We start from the raw sequence: 22,714 nt of genomic DNA on the forward strand, positions 1-22,714 counted from the left end.
TGCATGATAGTGGTGGTATGCAGACGTCGTCGTCGGTGACATGTAACGATGTACGCCGGCGCTCTTCGTCTTGGCTCGTGTCTGTGCTACTTGACAAGGTTATCTCGCCGTCCCGTATGTTAACCACGGCGCCGTACTCCCGCAATAAGTCCATTCCAAGGATGATTGATCTGCAGCACTCTTTTAAAATCATAAAAGTGGCGACAAAAGCTGTATTTCCTATGTGGAGCCGTGCAGTACATTCTCCTGTAGGTATCATTATCTGGCCCCCGGCATTTCGAATATAAGGGCCCGTCCATTGCATTTTGACTTTCTTAAGCCGGTGTGCCAATTAATCACTCATTATCGAAAAGTCTGCGCCAGTATCAACTAAAGCTGTCGCGTCGTGCTTATCAGTCGTTAAGAGTAGATCGGCACTTACAAATTCGTCGGCGTTCCGTTTCTCCGGGTTGCTCTGCTCCTTTCTCAGTAATAATGGGAGATTTTCGGAGGTTCGACGACTTGCAACCTTCCCCCCGGAGGACGCTGATTTCAGTTTCCCCGCCGTGGGCTTGGAGAGCGGCCTCTTACCACGTCGGCGAAACTCCGACGGTTCGGCGAAGAATAACGTAACGGAGATGGCGAGCGCGACCGAAGATTAGCTGAGCTGCCTTTTTCCCGAGTGACCCTGTCGTCAAAGCGTGGATGTCTCTCTGGAAACTGGCGCGGAGTGGCAGGTGACATTTCCTGGATGCCACCCTGGCGATGAGGGCAAAAACGATAAATGTGCCCTGGTTCGCCACAGTGAAAACACAATGGTCGGCGATCAGCAGTGCGCCATACGTCGGTCCTGCGAAGCTGGGGTCGCCTGAAATGCTCCCTCTGTATCCAGGCAGCAACAGGTGGCCGCTGGTAGTGCTGCTGTACTGGCACGGTAGAAAGCGGGCGACGGACAGCGTCTGCGTAGCTATATGCGCGTGGTTCAAAGCGCGGCTCGGGACACGGTTCAGGGAGTGGCTCAGGAGATGTTAATGCTTGCCGAATTTCTTGGCGAACAACTTCAGCGACCGAAGTAACAGTAAACTCCTTCGGTGTCACAGTTTGCTTCGCAATCTCCTCGCGCACAATGTCTCTTATCAGTTGACGCAGCGAGGTCTCGTCTGTCACTGTGAGTACTGCGGCTCCTGCAGGCGCATCGTTAGCCAGGCGTTCGTATTGCCGACAACGCTGCTGGAGCGCCCGCTCGATTGCTGTGGCCTTCTTAATGAATTCTTCCACTGTTGTAGGCGGGTTACGCACGAGACCAGCGAATAGCTGTTCTTTGACGCCGCGCATGAGATGGCTCAGCTTCTTCGAATCCGGCATGTTGGGATCCGCGCGGCGAAAAAAACGACACATGTCCTCGGCAAACATGGAGACACTTTCGTTGGGCTTCTGAATGCGCAACTCGAGAAGGCGTTGTGCATTATCTCGGCGATCAGTGCTTCCGAAGGTGTCGAGTAGCCGACGGCAAAATTCGTCCCACGTTGTCAAATGTGCCTCGCGGTTTTGGAACCACGTCCTTGCGCTACCTTCAAGAGCGAAGTACACATTGGAAAGCTTCTGTTCCGGACGCCACTGACTGACCTTAGCTACGCGTTCGTACTGGTCCAGCCACTCTTCGGCGTCTTCATATGTGTCACCGTGGAAGTTTGTGGGGACTAGATTGTTTTGGACAGTCACCTGTGTTGGACTTGAAAGCGCCATTTCCTGAGCCGGTGAGGTCGCTGACAAAGTTCGTTGCAAGAGACTAAATTCCGGGTATAGACCTTGCAGGCACTGCAAGGTCTGTACGGCACTGCGTTACGCAAGATAAGTGCGAAAACCGACAACCGCTTTTCGCCTCGTCCGAAGGGTCACGAACAGACATCGTGGCCTCAAGGAGGACAACCTGCTTCGGCTCATCAACGCCTTTGTGCTGTGTCACTTCACCTACACGGTGGCCATGCACAACTGGCTTAGAGCCAAGCGAGAAAAGCTTAATTCCCTCATTAGAAAATTTGTCAAGAGAGCCCTCGGGCTGCCCGTCAGAACGCATACCGAGGACCTCCTTCGGCTCGGCATACACAATACAATGGAGGAGATAGCCGAGGCTCAGGAACGGGCCCAGCTAACTCGGCTGTCCACCACGCCGGCCGGCAGGTGTATCCTCGAAGAGATCGGACTCGCACCCACCAAGAACTTGGCTGAAAACACCCAAATCCCCAGAGAAATAGGGAAGATCGTGGTCGCCCCTTTGCCCCGCAACGTTCATCCCGTTAACAACGCACGTCGTCGCAAGGCAAGAGCATTGGATATACTAAAGCAAGTAAACAAGCACAAAATCGCAGCAAGCTTCGTGGATGCAGCTGCATACCGAGACGGCAAGGCTTTTGCGGTTTCCGTCGTGGACACGCTGGGCACAGTCATCAACTGTGCTTCCGTCCGGACGACGAACCTAAAGGTGGCCGAGCAAGTGGCCATTGCCCTCGCCATGCAAGATGGTCGGAGAGACAGGGTGTATAGCGATTCGAAAGCCGCCGTCAGGGCATTTAAGAAAGGCCGGGTAGCCCGGCAGGTAGTTCAAATTCTGAAAGGCGCCAAACACGGCAACACCTCCATACACTCGATCCTTTGGTTCCCTGCACACGTCGGGGCGACGGGGGGGGGGGGGGGGGGGGGGAGGGGGTTCCTCTGAACCTCAACGAGTCTGCCCACGAGGCTGCGCGTGGCTTTACCGACCGCGCTGCCCTCGGATCGGGCGACTCTCTCCCCGGACACAGAGACGCTGCTATCACGCACAACGAAATCGCTAAATTTTTTTTATTTGGAGAGAAGGGTTTTCCCCTCGCCTCACTCCAAGCTAAGCAGGCCGCAGGCGGTCACACTAAGACTCCTGCAAACGAACTCCTACCCAAATCCGGCGTCCCTTAATAGCATATATCCCGAGATTTATCCGAATTGTTGTTGCGTGGCCTGTGGTGAGGTTGCTACTTTGCCTCATGTGCTCTGGGACTGCGGGTCGCTGGGCCCGAAGTTCACCAAGGAAGAGTGGGACGCGCTCCTGCGAAGTCCCGTCTTTGAGGACCAAATCCTGCCCGTCCAGCGCGCCCGCGATCGGGCCGGCAGACTAGATCTGTCAGTCCCGTCGTTGGATTAGCCGGGTGCGCGTTTTATCGCGTTTTGCTGGACCAAATAAAAGTTTATTCACTCACTCACTCACCTTTCAGGCAGCGGCTTGCGCGGTGCACAGGTGTCTCGACGCGTGGATGATGTCTTGCAGGGCTGGATGCAGGGCTACTCGCAGGAGTCGTCCCTATCATTAGGCGATAATGCGACACCCAGCACGTCCACCAGTGTCACGGCTGACTTGCGACAAAAGCGGAGAGTGGTACTTAATCTAGACAATTAGATTTTGGTTTGTTTTGGTGCCTGTAGATATAGCACAACCCACTACGAGGGATTGGCCATGAATCGGGCGGCAGTGGGTCGAAAAAGAATAAATACCTAAATAGGATTTTTTTTTCTGAAAATGAGATATTAAATGAAGTCTGATCGTTAATAACAATTTTCATACTATAGTTTCTTAAAATTAGAAGTTAATATTTTTGGTTTCTTGTTGTGGAAAATAAAACAGTAAAATTAGCATGGAAGTCTCCTTGTTTAAGTTGATGATGATGATGTCCTTGATGAGATTGGCGCTTACCCACTCGCGGGGATTGGCCAAGAGTCGGGCAGACTTTGCTTATGTGTTCAGAAAATGGGGGTAAGGATCTAAAATTTTGTTACATGAATTTAGGCGAGGGAAAGTCGAAACGGTTCAGTAGATTGTCATGCTACGTAGAGGAAAAAAAATTATCTGTAATATATCAATGAGTCAATAGAGGAGGAATGAATAGAATAATATGGTCATCAATGAAATCGGTTTGATTCAATAATAAATTTTTCTAAGGCGAAGCACACATTCCTGTGTGAGTGCCCAAGCACAGACGCTCCGAAAGACAGTAGTACCGGAGTGTTCAATGGCAGGCCAAGCTGTCGCACTGTAATTTCTAGTGTCATTTTTTTCATGGGGGAGAAACGCCGGCATTCCAGTAGGTAGTGCTCAATCGTCTCTAATGCATTACAAAAATGGCACAATGGGGATATTGCCAGACCAGATCGGTGCATGTAAAAATTTAGAGATGGGACTCGACAACGTAGTCTCGTTAATGTAACTTCAGTTTGTCTTGTTTTGCAAAACTTCCTGCTCCAAGGGAATTGTAAGTGGCGTAGTTCCAAGGATGATTTGAGGTTCGATTGAGATGTTAAATGAATGTATCTTCTGAACCTGGCGGACGTGATAAAGCCCATCGTTGGAAGAAGGGGAAGCACTGGACCGCTGATAGAAGCCTTGGCCAAGCTGTCTGCCACCTCATTCATAAATATGCCTTTGTGCCCAGGTACCCATATCAATCGTAAACTTCTCAAATGACTTGGAGCCAGGGAGTACAAAGTTTTCAATATGTGTGTCTCGCCGGGAGCAGTAAGTGTGGTGCACAGCGACAAAGAATCTGTGATTATTACCGCCGTTGACCTGAAAGATTGTAGCTTTCGTAAAGCTAGGACAACAGCTAGGAATTCCGCTAGGTATATTGGAGTGAAGTCGTGAAGCCGAATAGAAAAAGACCAGTCCAATGATGATGAGAAGATTCCAACTCCTGCCTTTTCTTCACTCTGCGAAGCATCCGTTGCTATAATTACGTTAGTGTGGAGTTGATTCAAGTGATCCTGGAGTAAGCCGTTAAGAATATGCGAGGGAAGCTGCTTTGCATTACTTGGGTATAGGTCATCATAAGTAATAACTAGTGAATTCGAGATGCTGTTTTCCGTGATTATATCATTTATATTTACGTCTAACGGATTCAATAACGATTGCGATACAATGACTTGTGGCGTGTGAAACCGTGGCCATCTGACTCCAAAAAATTGGACTCGTTGTTTGATGAAGATGGACTGGGATCTTCTTAGTGGGGATTCATAGAGCCTTATGAATGTTTGAACGGTAAGTATCTTAAATCTCATTTCAAGGGAAGGTAATCGTGCTTCCTTGTAGAGCACAGCGTTGGCTACAAACTTTGGTAACCCCAGACATAAGCGAAGCGCTTCCCGTTCCAGCAAAATTAGTGGGCGTAGCTTGTAAGCCGCGGCGCCGGAGAATAACACACAACCGAACTCTAGTATAGGTCGAATGTACATGCGGTAAATCATTATGAGTGTGTCTCTGCGCATGCCCCATCGATAATTACTTATCCTTCGTAATATCCCCATTGCACGAGAAGCTTTTGAAGTTATATGTTCAATATGCTGACGCCAATCAAGATTACCATCATAAATAATTCCAAGGTACTTGACCTTTTCCACTTGTGGGATAGTGGAGTGACGGTATGAAAGGGATATAGTAACTGGGTCTTGTAGGGGAAAGACAAGAACGGCACTCTTATTCACATTAAGGGACAAGCGAATATTGTCCAGCCATGCTTCTAGCTCGCATAAGTTAAGCGTTAAGTTTAGGCTTCTTCTTCTCTAGCACCCTCGCCTGCACACACGAGGTCGTCTTCTTCGTCGTCAGCGTGCTTGAGCACAGATGGCGTCGCGGCAAAGAGAGAGAGAGAGAGAGAGAGGAAGCAGGGTGCGTGGCTCCCACTTCTGCCGATACTTTCCCTGTACAGGTCTGCTGCCTTATCACCTCTTCTTCTTGGCACTTGACATCGTCTGGTGCAGGTCACTTCGGTTCCAGGTGGTCCAACTTCTCGGGAATCCTGGTTTACAGGCTGCGGCCCAACAGTAGCTGCGCTAGGCTGAACCCTGTAACGCTTGCAGTGTTTCTGTACGACAGAAGAGCCAGAAAAGGATAATCTGCTTTGGAAAACAATACTTCCGGCAGCCTTTCCAGGAGACAGAGAAATGATCCCTCAAGACGAACCCTTACCACGCAGATACCCGGAAATGCTCACACACTGCATACTGGGCAGAAGAATCGATACCAGGCCACACCTGAAGCTCTCGAAAGATGACGCGATAACCTAGAGACAACTACAAACCAACACTTTCCCACGCAGCACCGAAATACCATCTCATTTATAACCCAGTCTTTACGAATACCGACTGCCAATTCTGTCACACGCCAAACACCCAGTACCTCATGTTATGGGAATGTGACCGAAACACCAACATCCCCCCTATCCCCCGCCCCACACCGGAGCAGTGTCACAGCTCACCGGCCTCAACCCTGATGATCAGCGTCAGTTGGTGAATAGGGCACGGCAGGCGGCCAGGTCACATGGCTTCCAGGACTGAGGAGGCCACCCGCAAGGATGGCAACTAAACAACTTCGTCTGCCCCCAATAAATTTCGATCATCATCATCTCTCTACGTAGCGTGCTAGGTATCACGAGGAATGGACTGGGAAACGTGGACCGATTTCGAAGGCGCGGTCGGTAGTGTAGCACAGCGTTCCAAAGCGCTGGCTGCCACGAGGGAAGGTTGGGAGAAATTGGCACGCTTGTTGCTATGCGATGGTATGCACGTGAAAGAGAGCCGGAAAGTTGGCGATTAATCGCGCGTTCTGTTTCTACCTTTGTGAACAAAAAACTGTCGGGCGCGCTCCAGTGCCCTCCCGCGCATCTACTCTGGATGGCAATGTGACGCACGGGCCACCTGCCTCAAAGAGCTAGTTAGCGTTGGCGTGGGAGTGTGCCGGCTAGAGATGGTGACTTGCAGCCGGTGGCCTGCACGTGTATTTTACCAAGGTTAATGGACAGTGAGAGCCTGACGCACTGTTAGCAGGACTGGCGACACTGGCAATGTGGGTCTAACACCCGACATCTGCGGAAGGTAGACATGCATGCGCATTCAGTCGAGCTACATTGTGCAGTGCGAGCTTTTCTCCGATCTTCACATCCCGCGGCGGTGCGCTGCGGCTATGGCGTTCTACTGCTGCGCATGAGGTGGCGTGTCCGGTGCCAAGTTGCTGCGACCGCATTTCGATAGGGGCGAAATCTGCATGTCGAACCTAGCCCGAACCGAAAAACCATACGCGAACCAGAATTCTAGCCGGAACTGAACCCGAACCTATACTCATAAAACGTGCCTGACGAACCGAACCTGTACCGAAAGAAAAAATAACGGGCACCGGTTCGGCGCGAAATGGTTCAAACACATAAAACGGGTGTTCATGCATAAATGATTCTTCGAAATACCTTTCGGTCGGCGCAACCTGAGAACACCGTTACGACTCACCAATTATGTGTGATAATGGGGATAGACTGGATGGCACGCGCTGGTAACTACGGCGCCACGTCCGGGTGCACCGCATATTCGCCGTTTCTGTTGAAGCTCTCACTTCGGCCTTTAAGCAAGCTCGCTACTATTACTACATGAACCGTAAAACGCACACGTCTGGACACGCGGAACGCAATAAGAAAGACGGCATCTTCGAGAAGCGAGAATGGGAAAACCAACTGTCGTTCATCAGCACTGTTTCTCCTATAAAATAACATAACACTGGGTCGCTAATAAATACCGTGACCTTCTCAGTGCGCGGTAACAAATGCTGTAAATGGCACGGGAAATGTGCTTTCCTTTTTGGCTTGCTATAGTTGTGCTTCCAAGCAGAATACAGTGATCTTCGATTTCTGCAAATCAGTTGCAGGGCGCAATACGCGTGGTTTGGACTTTTTTATCAGCGCTTAGTCCACGCAAGACTGCGCCACATGCAATTGCGTAAGAAATATCGTCGCCGCATTTAGCACAAACTGTCTTTGTTCATGGTTCAGAAGCATCAATGTCCTCACCTGCTTCTATGTTAAAAAATCCTGAAAACTGAACAAAATGTAATTTTGTGGCTTCTTTCTTGGCTACAGACCAGAAGTTTGGAATTGTAAATTATGTAATACAACGTGATGTTGCGCGGTTATCATATGCAATAGTTCGCTCACCACCAGTTAAGTAGTAATTACTTGAAACAGAACAAAAATTACCTGACATTGCTTCTATCAAGGCATGAAAATTGAACCTGCCCGTTAAGACAACAGGTATTCTCACTAATTAACTCCATTTTTCATACTCGCATAAATATGTCTCCGGATCTCCGCAATACATTCGTAAACTGCACGTTGCTGAGAAAAACGTCATTGCCCATTCTTATCAGGGTGCACTGCCTCCGCTTCTTTCCTTTAGCTAATTTTCGATGCGCATCGTGCTTCGAGCGACTGTAGAAAGAAATAAATGTGGCAGAACCCATGTTACGATGACTGTCTATAGTAATACGTTAGCATTGAATCGATATAGTAACACGATGTACTGACAACGTCGAAACGAGTAATGTATGAGGCGTATATTGCAGCGGGACTCCTCTTTCGCGCCTCCCTATAGTGTCCATGCATATGCTCCCGCAGGGAGCAGAGTTCCGCATAGGCCTGCCTGATGTTCCAGCTCCACTGTGAAGCCACACCTCGCGCGCGCAGGAGGCAAATGCCACGCGGTGTTCCATTTGCTTTATTGTCTGCTGGTCGCGAGCTGCATGCGGCAATTGTTCGCAAGCGCTCAGAAAGATTATACTTTTTCATGCAGGCTGCGCTCGAACGATTGGCGTAGACGGAGGGGTGCCAACTCCTCGAAATCTTTAGTTTGTATGTACATATATACACGGACATATACGAACACACGCACGAACGTACATACAAGGAGTAGGACCCCTCTCGATCCCTCGAAATAAAATCCTGACTGCGCCCGTGACTTGTACAGCTCAAAACTTCACGTACAAACGCACATTACCTTGCAACAAAAAGCGGTGCAATGTTTTTCAGCATGCATACGAAGTTTTCTCGCGGAGGCCGGAAGGCAACAAATGTTTTAAAGGATGTTTAAAGAAAACTGCACACACGTGTGGTGGACAATTAGGGGAGCACATTTTGACTGCCGAAACTAGACGAATAATGATCGTCGCCAAGAGAACTATCGTGCCTGCAGTTATGTCGGTGACCGTTAACCGTGACCGTCATTCATCACTAGCCGTCGCTCACAGCCGCTGCACGTTTTCGATATATGCGATGCAGACACGTAGATTTAAACGCATTTTAAATGCTCACATGCGCACATTTTATGCAAAGCTTATTTTTACGATTCATACCGCTAACTTAACAGCTGCTTCGTAGCAGCAAATCTGCAAGTGGAAAAAGAATCAAGATTCACGAGCTTCTAGATCAAATTTATTTCGTGCAAGGGAATGGACGAGCAATGGCTGGTGGCAGCAGGGGATGAGTGCTGGTTCTTGGAGTCTTGGGGGGCAAAATTCAAAGCCACTGGAAAGGCAACAATTTATTAACAATAACAACAGGTTATTTTTATTGCACTAATAACATAAGATGGCAAACGTGCAAAGTAATTATTCACACATTGCAGACAGTAATATAACAACACATTTTTTTTTGTCTCTTCATACTGCTCAGGGTAATTTACTATAGCACAGCGCTTATTAAACGCACCAAAAGAATTTTACATTCCTCACGTCGACCAAGGCTGATCGAACAAGCAGCATATTGCGGACGGTAAATGCTGAAGCTATCACAGCTGTCTCATCACCGAGAGCGCCCGATGTGTTCGCTTACTACAAAACAATGAACACCAGCACATCAATCGACTTTACATGAAAATCAGAACGCCGACAAAAAAAAAGACCGACTAGAAAAAAGACAGGGTGCAGCGGGCAAATTGTATCTGCTAGCATTTACTCCTGCTAGAATTTACTCTGTTTTGAATACACTGTTATAGAGCCGCATAGTCAGAACAATCGTACAAGCAACACAGCGAATTGGGCGAGTTTGTAAGTTAACATTATTGGCGCATATGTGCAGCGCGACACAGACCTGTCCTTCATTCTTTGTCCCGCGTTTGTGTCGCGCTGCACGTATACACCAAAAACTGTACAAGTGAACAACCTCTCATGCCAGGCGTACGCATTTCAGCGTTACAGGAGTGTTACTCGAGATAAATACTGCTTTAGTGTAAACAAGCCGCGCTCACCTCTTTAAACGAGGCGAACGCACTTCGCATATCCTGGTCCCTTTCGGAGCCGGCCCGTCTCGTCCGTTCGCACGGCACCGCGTAAAAAGCTTTGCCACTTTTCGTGCGGTTTGCGCGCTTTGGTGCGCTGCACCCCGTCATACTGGAATACTAGTGTCAAAATGATGTGTTTCGTATCACTTTACCAAAGTCATTAAGTTAATATCGTCTAATACCGTACCTGCAACCCGGAGCCGATCGGTGCAACGCACGCTCGACGGTCCGCTGATTGCAATTTCGATGGCACTGACGGAAACGAGTCGGCGCCGCACCCGTAAAGTTGGCTTCGCAGCGGCGCAGTTGAACATTTGACATCATTTTTCACCACGTGATAGCGCTCGGCGAATAGCGATGCGAGCGGCGAAGGAAAAGTTATGCGCGACTCTGCTCTCTGCGGGAGCATATACAGGAACAATACGCGTCCCTGGAGTTACTGTATATGCTAACAAAGATACAGTAACTCTACGCGTTCCTAACACTCGGCGCCATCTAGCGTCGCTGCCGCGAAGCCTGCGCGTGGCGTCCGAGATGCTTGGCGCACCGGTGCGTGCGAACGCTGAGAAACGCGCCATGCGTCAACCGGGCTCTTTCTCGCGTTTCTTTCTGGCCACGTTGCTCCATCTAGTGACACTGCCCAGTAGTCCGCGCCTGGCCTCTCAATCAATCAATCAATCAATCAATCAATCAATCAATCAATCAATCAATCAATCAATCAATCAATCAATCAATCAATCAATCAATCAACCAATCATTCAATCAATCAATCAATCAATCACAATCGCTACAATAAAAGTTTGTATCAGTGGTAGGCTGCCCAGGTTTATTCATTTTGCGCCTGCTCGCTATGCGGCAGGGAGGTGAGGATATATGTAACGATGCAAGGGCGAGTCATGACGTATGTCCGCGAGGTCTTGGACGTGTGCGCCACGTATCCGACGTCGAAAGTCTGGGACTTGTCCTCAGCTAGTGACGAAAATTTGTGCCCACGACGAGGGAAGGGTAGAATGGGAGATAGTCGGAGGCACGGTGATAGAATAGGTGTCCAAACGAGCGCCGCAAGCTCGTCGCCTCACCTCTCGAATTTCTACAGCAGTAGCCAGGTGGCGAAATGGGTCTATGGACTCAAAGGCGCGCATCGGTGAGCTTTCGCTGTGCTGTAAAAGGTTGGTTATTATTGCAGTTGCTCTGGCTTTAAAACGATCTTTATGATTTTAAAAGTTTGTAGAGGCTGTGTGTTGGCCTTGCCCACAAAAATAAGCATGTCAATCTCTATGGAGCTCAAAAATTTAATCGGCGCGGGGAATCTCGACAAGACTTACACGGAACGCCGAACGCAAGGGGCGCGCGTGTATTTTTCTGGAAGCGTGAAAATTCTTACCGGCGTGAGTACAGCGTAAAAAAAAGTTTGGTTTTCCCGTCATTGTCCGTGATTTCCCGTCATGATCGCCTGGCTCTAACTAAATTTCACTGTGCGCTCACCAATTGTTTAATTATTGCTCAGTTCCCCAAGAACAGAAAAAGAGTGCGCAAAATAAAAGTAACAATACATTTTATTGGCATTTAACTTGTGAATACAATTGCGCTATGCTAGAAACTGAATACTTTTTCAAGGTTGCAGTGTAAAATTAAATAAAGGCACCACGACGGCACAGTTGAGCGCAGGAAAGTACGCGAACACGATCCCCTACGCATTTTGTTGCGAAGCACTAGTTCGAGCCCGTTTTGATAGCTTCCTTAGCTTTTTATTTCGTCTTGTCCTGCGCTTTTCGATTTTTTTTCTTTTGCATACTGGCGCATTCTCATTTATACGTAGTAGTGCAGCAAATGAGTCATAATTGTTACCTTGGGATCAGAGCATATATATATATATATATATATATATATATATATATATATATATATATATATATATATATATATATATATTAACGTTAACACGACAACAGTACTTTTGGGAAGACAGTAAATACTCTTTCTGCATAGTCGAACGTGCTTATAAAGAATTTTTTATTAATTTTGTAATAAGGAAGAAGAAACATGTACTTATTGATCGTGAACACATCAAAAATATATTCGTTTCAAACGTGACTCATTTGACAAAGTCGCATTAGTCACCACATAGTTCTCAGAACCAATCTGTATCCAGCAAAATACAGAAATAAAACAATCAAATAAACAAGGAATAAATGACGCGTCTGAAGTCACGCGTAGATCCGCGCGAAAAGTCAGTTTTAAGCGACGATAACTATTCAGTGTGATTGAAGATCTGTCTGGTGTACGGCACTACGATGCAGAGCTCTTTCTCAAACGCCAGAGACGTAAAGATAGTTTCAACGCTCGCGACGCCCGCCGGCTACGTAGTTGCAAGTACGGCGGAGCGGAGAAATGGGCCCAAATAAGGTTACTGTATATGCTACCGCAGGTAGCATATACAGTAGCATATACAGTAGCGTATACAGTAACTCTAGGCCCAGACTACCCATGCTGCCACTTGAGGCAAAGCGGCGGCAACTCGAGAGCCGTCGCGTATTGCGCGGCGCATTTACCGAAGCGGCGCCGTTTGGCCACCTCTCCTGTTCCACCACCGTGGTCGGAGGGTCTTTTAAGTGTTCGCGTAATCCGACAAAGGATGTCTTTGTGAGTGTGTCAGTTGCCTACCTCCTAAGCACAAGAAGCGGGTAAGCAACCGTCGCAGGCTGTCAGGCAGCATCTGCCTCAACAAGCGCAGGTCATTTCACCGACGGGACGAGCGTACTCAACCCGGGCTGTAACATCTCGGCGTGGATTAATTATGTACAGTCTATACACACGTACACTGTTTCAGCAGTGACGCCCTGTATTGTGCACAAAAGCGTGCAGTGACGTTGGAACTTCGGTTTCGTCCTTTCTATGGTAAATGACAAAATTTATGCTCATTAAATGTTAATTCTGCTGGCTTGTGATGCGCTTATCATCCTCATCTGTAGAACTATGCCCACTACAGACAAAGGATGATGCAGATATCACGCACAAATGGCAAGTGACGTCTTTAAAATTTTAATTCATGGATTTTACGTGTCAAAACCACGATATGATTTATGAGGCACACCGTAGTGCAGGCACTCCGGTTTAATTTTGACTGCCTGAGGTTCTTTTACGTATCCCCATTGTAAGAGACACGGGCGTTTTTCCATTTCGCCCCCACTCAGATGTTGCTGCCGCGGCCGGGATTCGATCCCGCGACCTCGTGCTTACCAACGCAACACCATAGCCGTTGAGCCACGACGGCAGGCGAGCGAAGTTTCAAGGCGAAAGCATTAGTTTCAAGGTCGTCTTGTGAGGTACAGAAAACATCACGTGACTCAAGGAACGCCAGAAGTGAACCAAAACATCTCCAGCCGTGTATAACAGATGATTCATTAGTCATTGGATTAAGGTGGATTAGGGTGGACTAAGGCTGATTAAGGTCGAATACGCTGAATTGAAGTGTTTTAAAGTTGATCAAGGTGTATCAGGGTGTATTAAGGTCGATTAAGGTGGATGAGGGAGGATTAAGGAGGATTAGGGCGGATAAAGGTGAATGAAGCAAGATAAGGTGGATTAGTATGAATTAAGATGTGTCAACGTTGATTACGATGGATTAGGGTGGATTAAGGTTTATTTATTTATTTTTTATTTAAAAACCCCCAGCGCCATATGCATTAAAGAGGGGAGTGGTTACAGATCAGTAGTGTAAAGCAAACAAACAAGAGCAGTAAGTTCTGGTAACATAACTATTCACTTGATTATAAAATGTTAGCTAATGTTGCGCGGACACCTTTGTTATCGGCGATGGCTACGATACTTGAGGGATGATGGTTCCATTCCTGAGAGGTACGGGATATGAAAAGGCTGAAAGAAAGACTTAGTGTGACACGAATCAATTCCTGCCTTACTGCGATGATCGATGCTGTTTGAAATGTACTGAGGCCGCAGGATGACGTCGTCATGAAGCGTGGAGTGATTAAACAATTCACAGTTCCGCCGGAAAGGCGAAGCGCCGATTGCGACAATTAATTTGTTAACGAAACGTCGTTTCATCCACTGAAGCACACAAGTAACTGGAGCGCTAATGCATTTCTCCGCAAAGTTCGGGAATTAATATCTCGAAACTGGCGTCGTCCTGAGAATTCGTTCCAAGTGGATCCGCCTTACGAAGTCCACTGCTATAATTGGTAAATTGCACTATGGGTCATAAGATAATTAGCTAGAAAAGTAATTAGTTAATTCTTGTTAATTCGTCGATTTTGTATTTTAATTTCTTGTGCAAGTAGTGCACGCCGCTTCGAGTAGACCGGCTCGTAAACTACACAGGCAACCACAGGCAAGCCACAGGCAACCCTTAAAAAATTTGAAAGTGTTCGCTGAAACACCCAGTATGTCTCAGCTGACCCCGTCCCTTTGCGCACCGCGTACGAAGTCAAGCCCATTCAATTTAGTGAAGACTGTTTGGTAATTGTAGCGTTTGGAAGAAGGCAGGCAAAACGCTGATTGAACTGGAACCTGTGGATGTTTAATGTGGAGTTGCTGGATGACGAATACTTTGTTAGTGCAGTAACGGAAGAATTGGAGAAGCTACTCGCAGCACAGCCAGCCAGCCAGCCTGGCAGCTGAATGGGAAGAATTTAAACAGAGGGCTAAAATAACAGCCATCAAAAAAATTAGCCTCCTGAAGTATAGCCAGAACTAAACTGAAAGAAAACTGCGCGATCAACTGGAATTCTTGATTAGTATAGAAATTGTCTAGCCAGGTATTTTTACCAAGGAATGAAGAGACGTTACAAGTCAACTGGAAGGAATCGATGCCGAGAAGTACAAAGCTGCGATTATACGTGCAAGATCCGAAAAGCTATGGGTTCAGGAAAGGCCAACGAAACGTGCGCTGTCGGACGAAAAAACGATACGCGTGCCAGAAGGAAATCCATCATGTAGCTTACGGGAATGAAATCACGTCCGATAGCAAGGTTATTAACCATGTGATAGCCGATCATTTCAGTAACTTGCTAAGCCACCAAAATGATTTTAACGATGACTTCCATAAACAATTCCTTCCATTTGTGCCGAACTGGACGACGAAGTTAAAGCACGTCTTGAACAAAAGATTACTCAGCGGGAAATGGAGGACGCAACTGACGACTTGGCTTCAGGTAAAGCACCTGGACCTGCGGCCTAGGTGCTGCCTTTTATAAAACGTTTACAAGTCTGGTTGCTCCGATGCTGTTTAGAGTTCTCGTTGGAGCTTATGACCAGAAACGAGTACCCTTATCCTACACAATGTCGCACATTGTGCTCGTAGCAAAAAGTGACGATCCAGGAAATCTTCTGTTGGCGGGATCTTATCACCTGATTAGCCTCGCCAACGTCGACTACAAGATATTTATGAAAGTATTAGCGAAAAGACTTCAAGGTGTTATAACAATGTTGGTATGACCACACCAGATTTGCGGTATCAAAGGCCGCTCTATCACGACAAAAGTGCATGTTGCGCGAAGTGTGCTTGAATGCGGCGACGCGCTTGGTGAGCACGTGGCGATCATGCAGCTTGATCTGGCAAAAGCTTTCGATCACGTCTCGCACCAGATGTTCTTTTGCATTTTAGAGCATGGGCCACGTAATACTAGAGGGCGTTAAGATGGCGCACATGAATTGCGCACCGCGCGTCATTGTCAATGGTGAACTTACTGATATCCTATGCATTTGTTCTTCGGTGAGGCAGGGATGCCCACTTTCGCCCTTGTTGTTGCTTACCTCGAGCCACTCTGGCCATCGCTTACAATGACGATATAACAAGTTTTAAGCTGCAGGGTGCACACGTAAGAATATTGGCTCGCGCAGATGATATTGTCGTCTTTTGCTCAGACAAGGAGAACATTAAACAAGCTGCGAGTGTTGTTGAAACTTTCTCCGAAAGTACCACAGCTCAGGTTGCCTGGAACAAGAGTCGCGGCTTTTGGCATGGCGACTGGGAAGACATTCTCTCAAATACGTAGGTCGACTGCTCCAACGCAATACCTCGGTGTGCCACTTGATTGTAACCGTGATCCTGAAGCGTACTGGACTGATCAGGTGCTAAGTACAAGAGAAAAGACTGCGGGGTGGCAAGGCGGGCAACTGTCCATGTTTTCACGAGCACTGTCTGCAAGCTGTTTCTTATTTCCCAGATATGGTATGTGATGAATGTTATGTGCATCGCAAGTAAGCGTACAAAAATTATGCCGTGCTTTCGCCGTTTTTATTTGGGCGTCGACATAGAAATCGAACGAATTTGTTCCGTCCAGTCGAGAAAGGTGGGCTAGGACTCGTTGACTTGTTTCTGCGACAAATTCTATCGCGGTTCATTTGTTTACGTGACCCAAACGTCCAGTTCTTCGCACCGTCATATAAGTGAGGCTACGGCGACTTCTTCCAGCATTCATCGTGACATAATGTGAAAACATGTACGGAGCAGTAACTGGATATCTGCAAGAAGTGGTGCTCTCGTACAGGTTGGTAAACATGCGGTTTCCACAACAGTACTTATGCAGCGTTAGCAAGAAAAGACTACACAAGGATCTTGTTGAAAACATGCTTCCAGTGCCTTTGTACCATTTGCCACATCGTGGGGCCCAGGACAGGATGTAGCAAAAAGAGTAAAGAAAATGCCAGTATCACCATTCAGTTAAAACCTTCTTATTTCAATTACACACCAACACACTTCACTTTAAGACCTGGCTTAACGATAAAGGCATCTTCGTGCCCTGGACATGCAACTGTTATTTATGCAAGAAAACCGAAACAATCGAATATGTATTCCTAGACTGTTGGGACCCGATATTTACCTGGGATATACTCTAGTGCACAATAAAGATGCAGTTACCCCTTGATCCATATAGTATATCATATTGGCAAGAATCGTATATATACGATTCTTGCCAGTAAGTAAATGATACGATATACCGGCCGTACGACCTAATTATGGTCCTGAGTCTCCACGCTTTGTGCAAAACAAGAACGGGATTTGTGCATGCAAACCCACTTGTTCATCCTGTCCGCGAACACTTAATTGAAAGTGTGGTATGTCTTAGAGAGTTGTATCGTGCGCTCTCCGATCCACCAGAGTGGACATCTGTACTTGATGATTTGGGTCTCGTTGAAAAACTTTTAACTCCGCTGTAGCCAAAGTGTGGGCAACAGGTTTTATGCCTGCAACCCGTGACTTTAAATGTCAATGTCTGCAATAAAGAAAAAAAAACCGACAGTGGCTTAATCGGTTAGCGTGGTGGTCTCGCAACCAGGAGGTCGGTGGTTGGATTGATCCGCAGCCCGACAAGCAATTTTTATTTTCGTGCGGCTTGACTTTTTCGTACGGCAACACCGACACCGACACGACTGAGGTAGTACAAGCTTCGCTTGAAAACTCAGTGCCCTTCCACTCTGTAAAGAAGGATGACCAGCGCAGCTGTGTATGTGGATTCCTTAATGGCGAACTGCACCTCCGCCGTGGGTCGGCCCGGCATTGCACTATCTTTGGGATCGGCCCACGTATGGGGAGTGCTTAACTTCTGCTTCACCTCCGCAGCGGGTCGGCCCGCGGCATTGCACTATCTTCGGCATTTTTTTTTCTACACGCGGACAGAATAGTAGGCAAAGCAGCTCTTAACAGCTTCGCTGTGAATTTTAAGAAATAGCGAAAGACGGGCGATTTTGCGGCGGTTAGCTAGTGGAATAAGTGCTAGGTTCGTTTTTATTACGTTCATACTCGCGGTGCGGTTATAATTAGAATAGATTAAGGTGGATGACGGAAGGGTAAGGTGGATTAAGGTCCTTAAAGTCCATTGAGGTGGATGAAGGAATATTAAGATGGATTAGGGGGATCAAGATGGATTAGGGTGGATTAAGGAGGATTGAGTTGCATCAAGGTGGAATACAGTAGGCTTTACAAGGCTTCCGCCTTCGCGCCTCTTAGGCGATAGCTAAGGACACCTGTGACCTTCTTTTTTGTTGTGAACCGGTTAATTATATGTTATAGAACTAAATGCCATGAGTATAATTGGCTTTATTTTCTTTCGATGCAAAGCGTAATCTCATGCAATGTATGCTTATGCACCGCAGTGGTTGCAATTTGAATGTCACGCAATGTTTATGTTTATGTCTTTACGGCGTTGACAAACTATGCGGAAATGCTAACTGCGAATGCACACTGTCAGACGATGACGTAGTGACGTCACGAGGACGCAGACGATGTGTGATGTTTGTCGAGGGAAGAATGGTGCAGAATAGGTGTATATGCGACGTGGGAGACAGTGAGGTTGACCATTATTCGCCAGTTTAATTCCTGCCTCCTTGGCCTAATGAAAACCAGCGCGTGCTTAACCTTTTGCGTGTAGGGGCTATCGCGCGCACGATTGGGCAAAGCGGCCACAGCAGCCGCCACGGTCAGCAAAGCCTGGAAGGGCTCGTAAAGCACTATAAAAAGTAACCCGTTGCTCCTCCCATCATGCCCGATAATTTCCTGAGCATATTGTTTGCGCACATTGTGTGTCCCTTCTTCATTCGACGTCATGTCATTGTGCGCGCAAAAGTCTCCAACGATTCCTTCACTTGACCTGTCATCCGTCCTGCTCATCTCGCATATCCTGCCGCAACCCAGCTCTAAAATTAACGATTTTTGCTAGAATATTGTCGACTATCTTTTTCGTTCCTGTATAGCATTCGCGGTCTGTTTCCCTTTCAGCCCTCCACGGGTGCCTGAGTGGCGCGTCTCTCGGCACGCTCGCTGCGCTTGCCACGCGCGCTCAGGCGCTGGCGGAGGTCACAAGCGCGCCGTGATCGGCACAGCAGTGTGATGTCCCCAGTCGGCGCCTGATGTGGACGAGTGTACTCGGCCTGGCCACAGAACAGCTGGCAGGATGTGACGCGCACGTCACAGCCAGGCGTCATCCGCTGCGCTCTCTGGGCCGAGCGCGCAGCTGCGTCGCCGCCTCTGCTGCATGGCTTTCGGCGTGCTCTCGTAGCGCCCTTTTAAGAGGGAGGAGAGAGGAAATAAATCTCTTTCCACTTTTCCGTTCCCCGAAAACGCAAGCCAATGCGCCTCAGTCGCCGTCGTTGTCCCTGCGCAGCTTCCTTGCCCATCTGATTTTTCCTGAATCGAGGTTTTGAATTAACCTGTAATTTCAAGCAACTCCGGTACAGTTCTTGTGTCTTCTGCTCACGCGTGTGAGTGGGTCAGTCGACAAACGAAAAAAATTAAAGAAGGCACCGACGAGACACCATGTCCGACAACATGGAGCTCAAGGACGCGGCCACCACGGGCGTATCGTACGGAACAGTCGAGTCCACGCTGGTGAACCGGCGCAAGGGGGCCTTCAAGAGCGTCTGGGACGATGACAGCGACTCAGACTCTGCAGACGAGGACAACGACAAGGATAAGAAGCCGCGCATAAGGTCAGCTCTGTCGTAATGCTATTCCACTGCTCTCTAGTGATGTGAGTCGCAACGTAACGGCCCTCCAGGTATACTGACGTCATCTCACAGGGGCATTTTTTTTTTTCATTCTATAGTGGAAGCGCCTTCACGGGACAACTTGCAGGACCGTCTTAGTTCTGTCTTAAATATACTGCTGTTTTCAAGGGGTTAATGTGATTATTGTCAAATTTCGGCAAATGTTCACCCATGCTGCGGTTAATGTGTCTGTACGGGCGTCTGCAGAATGGTCATAGCGTGGCTAAGTGATACAGTCAGTATTTTTTCCTGTTAACCGCTCAACGGAACGGCGTCCAAAGTGCTTGTTAAATCTGCACACTGTCTCTAACTGTACGTCATGGAGGATTTTAATCGCGGCCAATTCGCACAAGCCTCATTTCTGTTACCATTTCTGTTACCACCAGCTAAAAAACACCGCTAAAGCATTTATTAAGGTCTCCGTTTTGCATGGATGCATTAACTAGCCGCGTTCTTTGTATAAAGAATTATATTTACAATATTCTTCCCTTCGATGGTCAGTGTCATACATTGTTGGGAAAGTTTCAAACACACCTAACCTAAAATAAAGGCGTGTTTGGCACGTTGTGGCATTCATTGCTTTCGTTTTCTTTCTTACTGCAGAACGAACGGAAATAAGGTAACCGAGCTGCGTCACAAGAGGTCAACTCTTCCCACTCGTATAAGGCTAAAACCGAACAGCATATATTTAAACATGTACGGCATAATATGTTGCATAGTTTTTTGCAAACAAGCTTGCCTACATACGTGAGAGTTAGAAGCTGAACTAGTTGGTTTACGTCTAGCATAGCGAACGGCGCATACCATGGGACAGCGGGCGCGATATCGACATGCAGCGCACCTGCGCTGTGCGCACATCTCTTGTCCCGTCGTCCGCATTGTTCGCCATGCTGCCCGCCACCTACTCCAATGTGTGTGCAGGTATACCCTCTCCCCTTAGGAGGGTTAGGTTTATTACCCGTGGTTCATAGCGTTAATTAATTACATAGCTTGTTTGGTGGTTTACACAGAAATATGGCGGATATTTCTGCAGAATAAGAACGAAGCTTTTCGCGTATATTTACTTCGTTGCACCATTTCGATTCCTCTGCAGCACCGGTTCTAGAAAGGCGTTAGGCTTTGCCTGACTCCACTTATATGCCACGTACATCAATATATGTGCGGGTGCGCTCGCTTAAATGTTACAGCAACCTGGGGCTTATATACTGAAACAAAATTTGGCCCTGAGGTTTCGCTTTCTCTTTGTTGTGTTTCTCTCGTGCGATTATTTGTCGCCATGCAAGCCTACTTCTTCCGCCTTTTTGCAAGTGACGTTCACAATCGCATATTCTTTCCGTATTATATTAGAGAGATAACAAAGAGAGGAACGGCAGTGATTAGGATGGCCAACATATCAGCGTGCTCCAGTCATGGATGTCAGAAATCCTTGCGCTCGTTGTGCACCACTTCTCAATATAGCGACCACTGCCTTTCTCTCCAGACAGTGTTAGACCGGCTGCACTTCAGAACATTTTGTGAGGCGAACATTTTTGGACTGTGGCCAGATCTTTTAGAGAGGAGCAGCGGGGGTCTACCTTGCGCAGCTCCAGGCCCGTATTTCAGGAGAACGAATTCTGGGGATTTAGGTGCCAAAACACGGTTTGATCTTGAGGCACGCCGTAGTGAGGGACTGTGGATTAATTTTGACCCCCAGGCGACCTTTAACGTGTCCCCAATGCACGGGACACGGGCGTTCTTGCATTTCGCCCCCACCGATGCGCGGCCGCCGCTGCCGGGCTTTGATCCTGCGACCTCGTCTTAGCAGCGCAGCACCATAGCCGCTAAGCCACCGCGACAGGTCAACGTTAAGGTGGTCATCCTGGGGTAGGCTGAGATGGTGGCGGAGGACTAACTCGATTAGACCCCTCCCCCTCTCTACCCCGCTGCCCCTTTTCGTTTAGAAAATGTAAATAAAGTTGTTACTACTGCCACAACTACTTCGGTGGTGCTGAAAGCAATTGCCGCGCTCCTGCAGTATTTGAGGTGCACCGACCGGATCCAGCGCTCGTGTTTGTCCTTCTATCGCTAACCCATCCTTCTTGTGTTTTTTCTTTTCTTTCCGCACCTGAGTACTTCGCGCTGCAAAAATCACGCCTGATTCATTCTGTCGACTACCTCATCATATTCTACGTTATTTTGTCGTCGTTAGGCAGCGTCGTCAACACACACTCAGCATAGCTATTGGGCAGAAAAAAAAAGAAGGCGTTGCCCGTAGCCACCACCACGACTGGGTTCAGAACCCATGTCTCTGCCGAGATTTGCATTTGGGAGTCGGGTGCACTCGCCACTGCGCTAAATCGCAACAACCGTGACGGCCAAATAGTGTAACGTATTGCGCGCCACACAGAATGTTACAATGGCAGTGTCTGTGCACGTATATCGGAGGACGGAACAAGCAATACTGCAGCGGGCGAAGATGACATTGTGTGCATCGCACAGAAGTTGTTCTTGAGAAGATGGCGATGTGTTGGCGTGTAATTCTTCTTCCTCATGTTCGTGAAAGCTACGTCGGCGGCAGAAAAGTGGTGCAGATGACAATGATGATGACGGACTTAAAGCATGACACATACCCACAATGGGATACGGCAGTTGGTGGAAAACAACGTCGAATGTATCGGTATCGCGTCCCGATGGCCAATTCGGCTCATTTAGATGTGGTTATTTATTTTCTTGCACGCATTGGTTTTGCCTTTCCTCAACACGTGGGTCGCTTCCCGGCCTGTTTATTTCGCTTTTATTTTATGCCATGAATCTGTTTCTGCAGCACCTATACACTCTCGTGAAAAACAAAACCATCACTTTAATTTGGCTTTGGGCCGAAGCAAGTTTCTGGCGCGAAATATAGCTTCGTGCGCACTCTGTCGATGTGGTGCGAGCTAAGCCGGGATTTTGAAACACGCTATGCCTATTACATTGGTTTTCGCATTTCGTGTGTGGTCAGAGCGGCGCTTCGGCCGCGTTATCGAGGGGCTTCTGTTATCAATGTGATAGTAAGTAACGGATAGCGACAGATAATAAGTGATGTAGAGAGGAAGTAATAGCTGCAAAGCCGCGAAACCTGCTGTTGGTGCTCCTT

General features: G+C 47.8%; 1 protein-coding gene across 1 annotated transcript in view; it reads left to right on the top strand.

The window, feature by feature from the left end:
* The window catches only part of LOC126520892 (scoloptoxin SSD14-like), a 97,628-nt gene that overhangs the window by 13,632 nt on the left and 61,282 nt on the right, over positions 1-22,714 (top strand). Inside the window, exon 2 of the mRNA XM_050169693.2 lies at positions 18,833-19,542. Within this exon, the coding sequence (XP_050025650.1) occupies positions 19,370-19,542 (173 nt within the window). The 5' untranslated portion in view covers positions 18,833-19,369. The remainder of the gene's footprint in view (positions 1-18,832; positions 19,543-22,714) is intronic.

Source organism: Dermacentor andersoni, chromosome 3 (genome assembly GCF_023375885.2).
Source record: "Dermacentor andersoni chromosome 3, qqDerAnde1_hic_scaffold, whole genome shotgun sequence".
In the NCBI taxonomy this organism is placed as follows: domain Eukaryota; kingdom Metazoa; phylum Arthropoda; class Arachnida; order Ixodida; family Ixodidae; genus Dermacentor; species Dermacentor andersoni.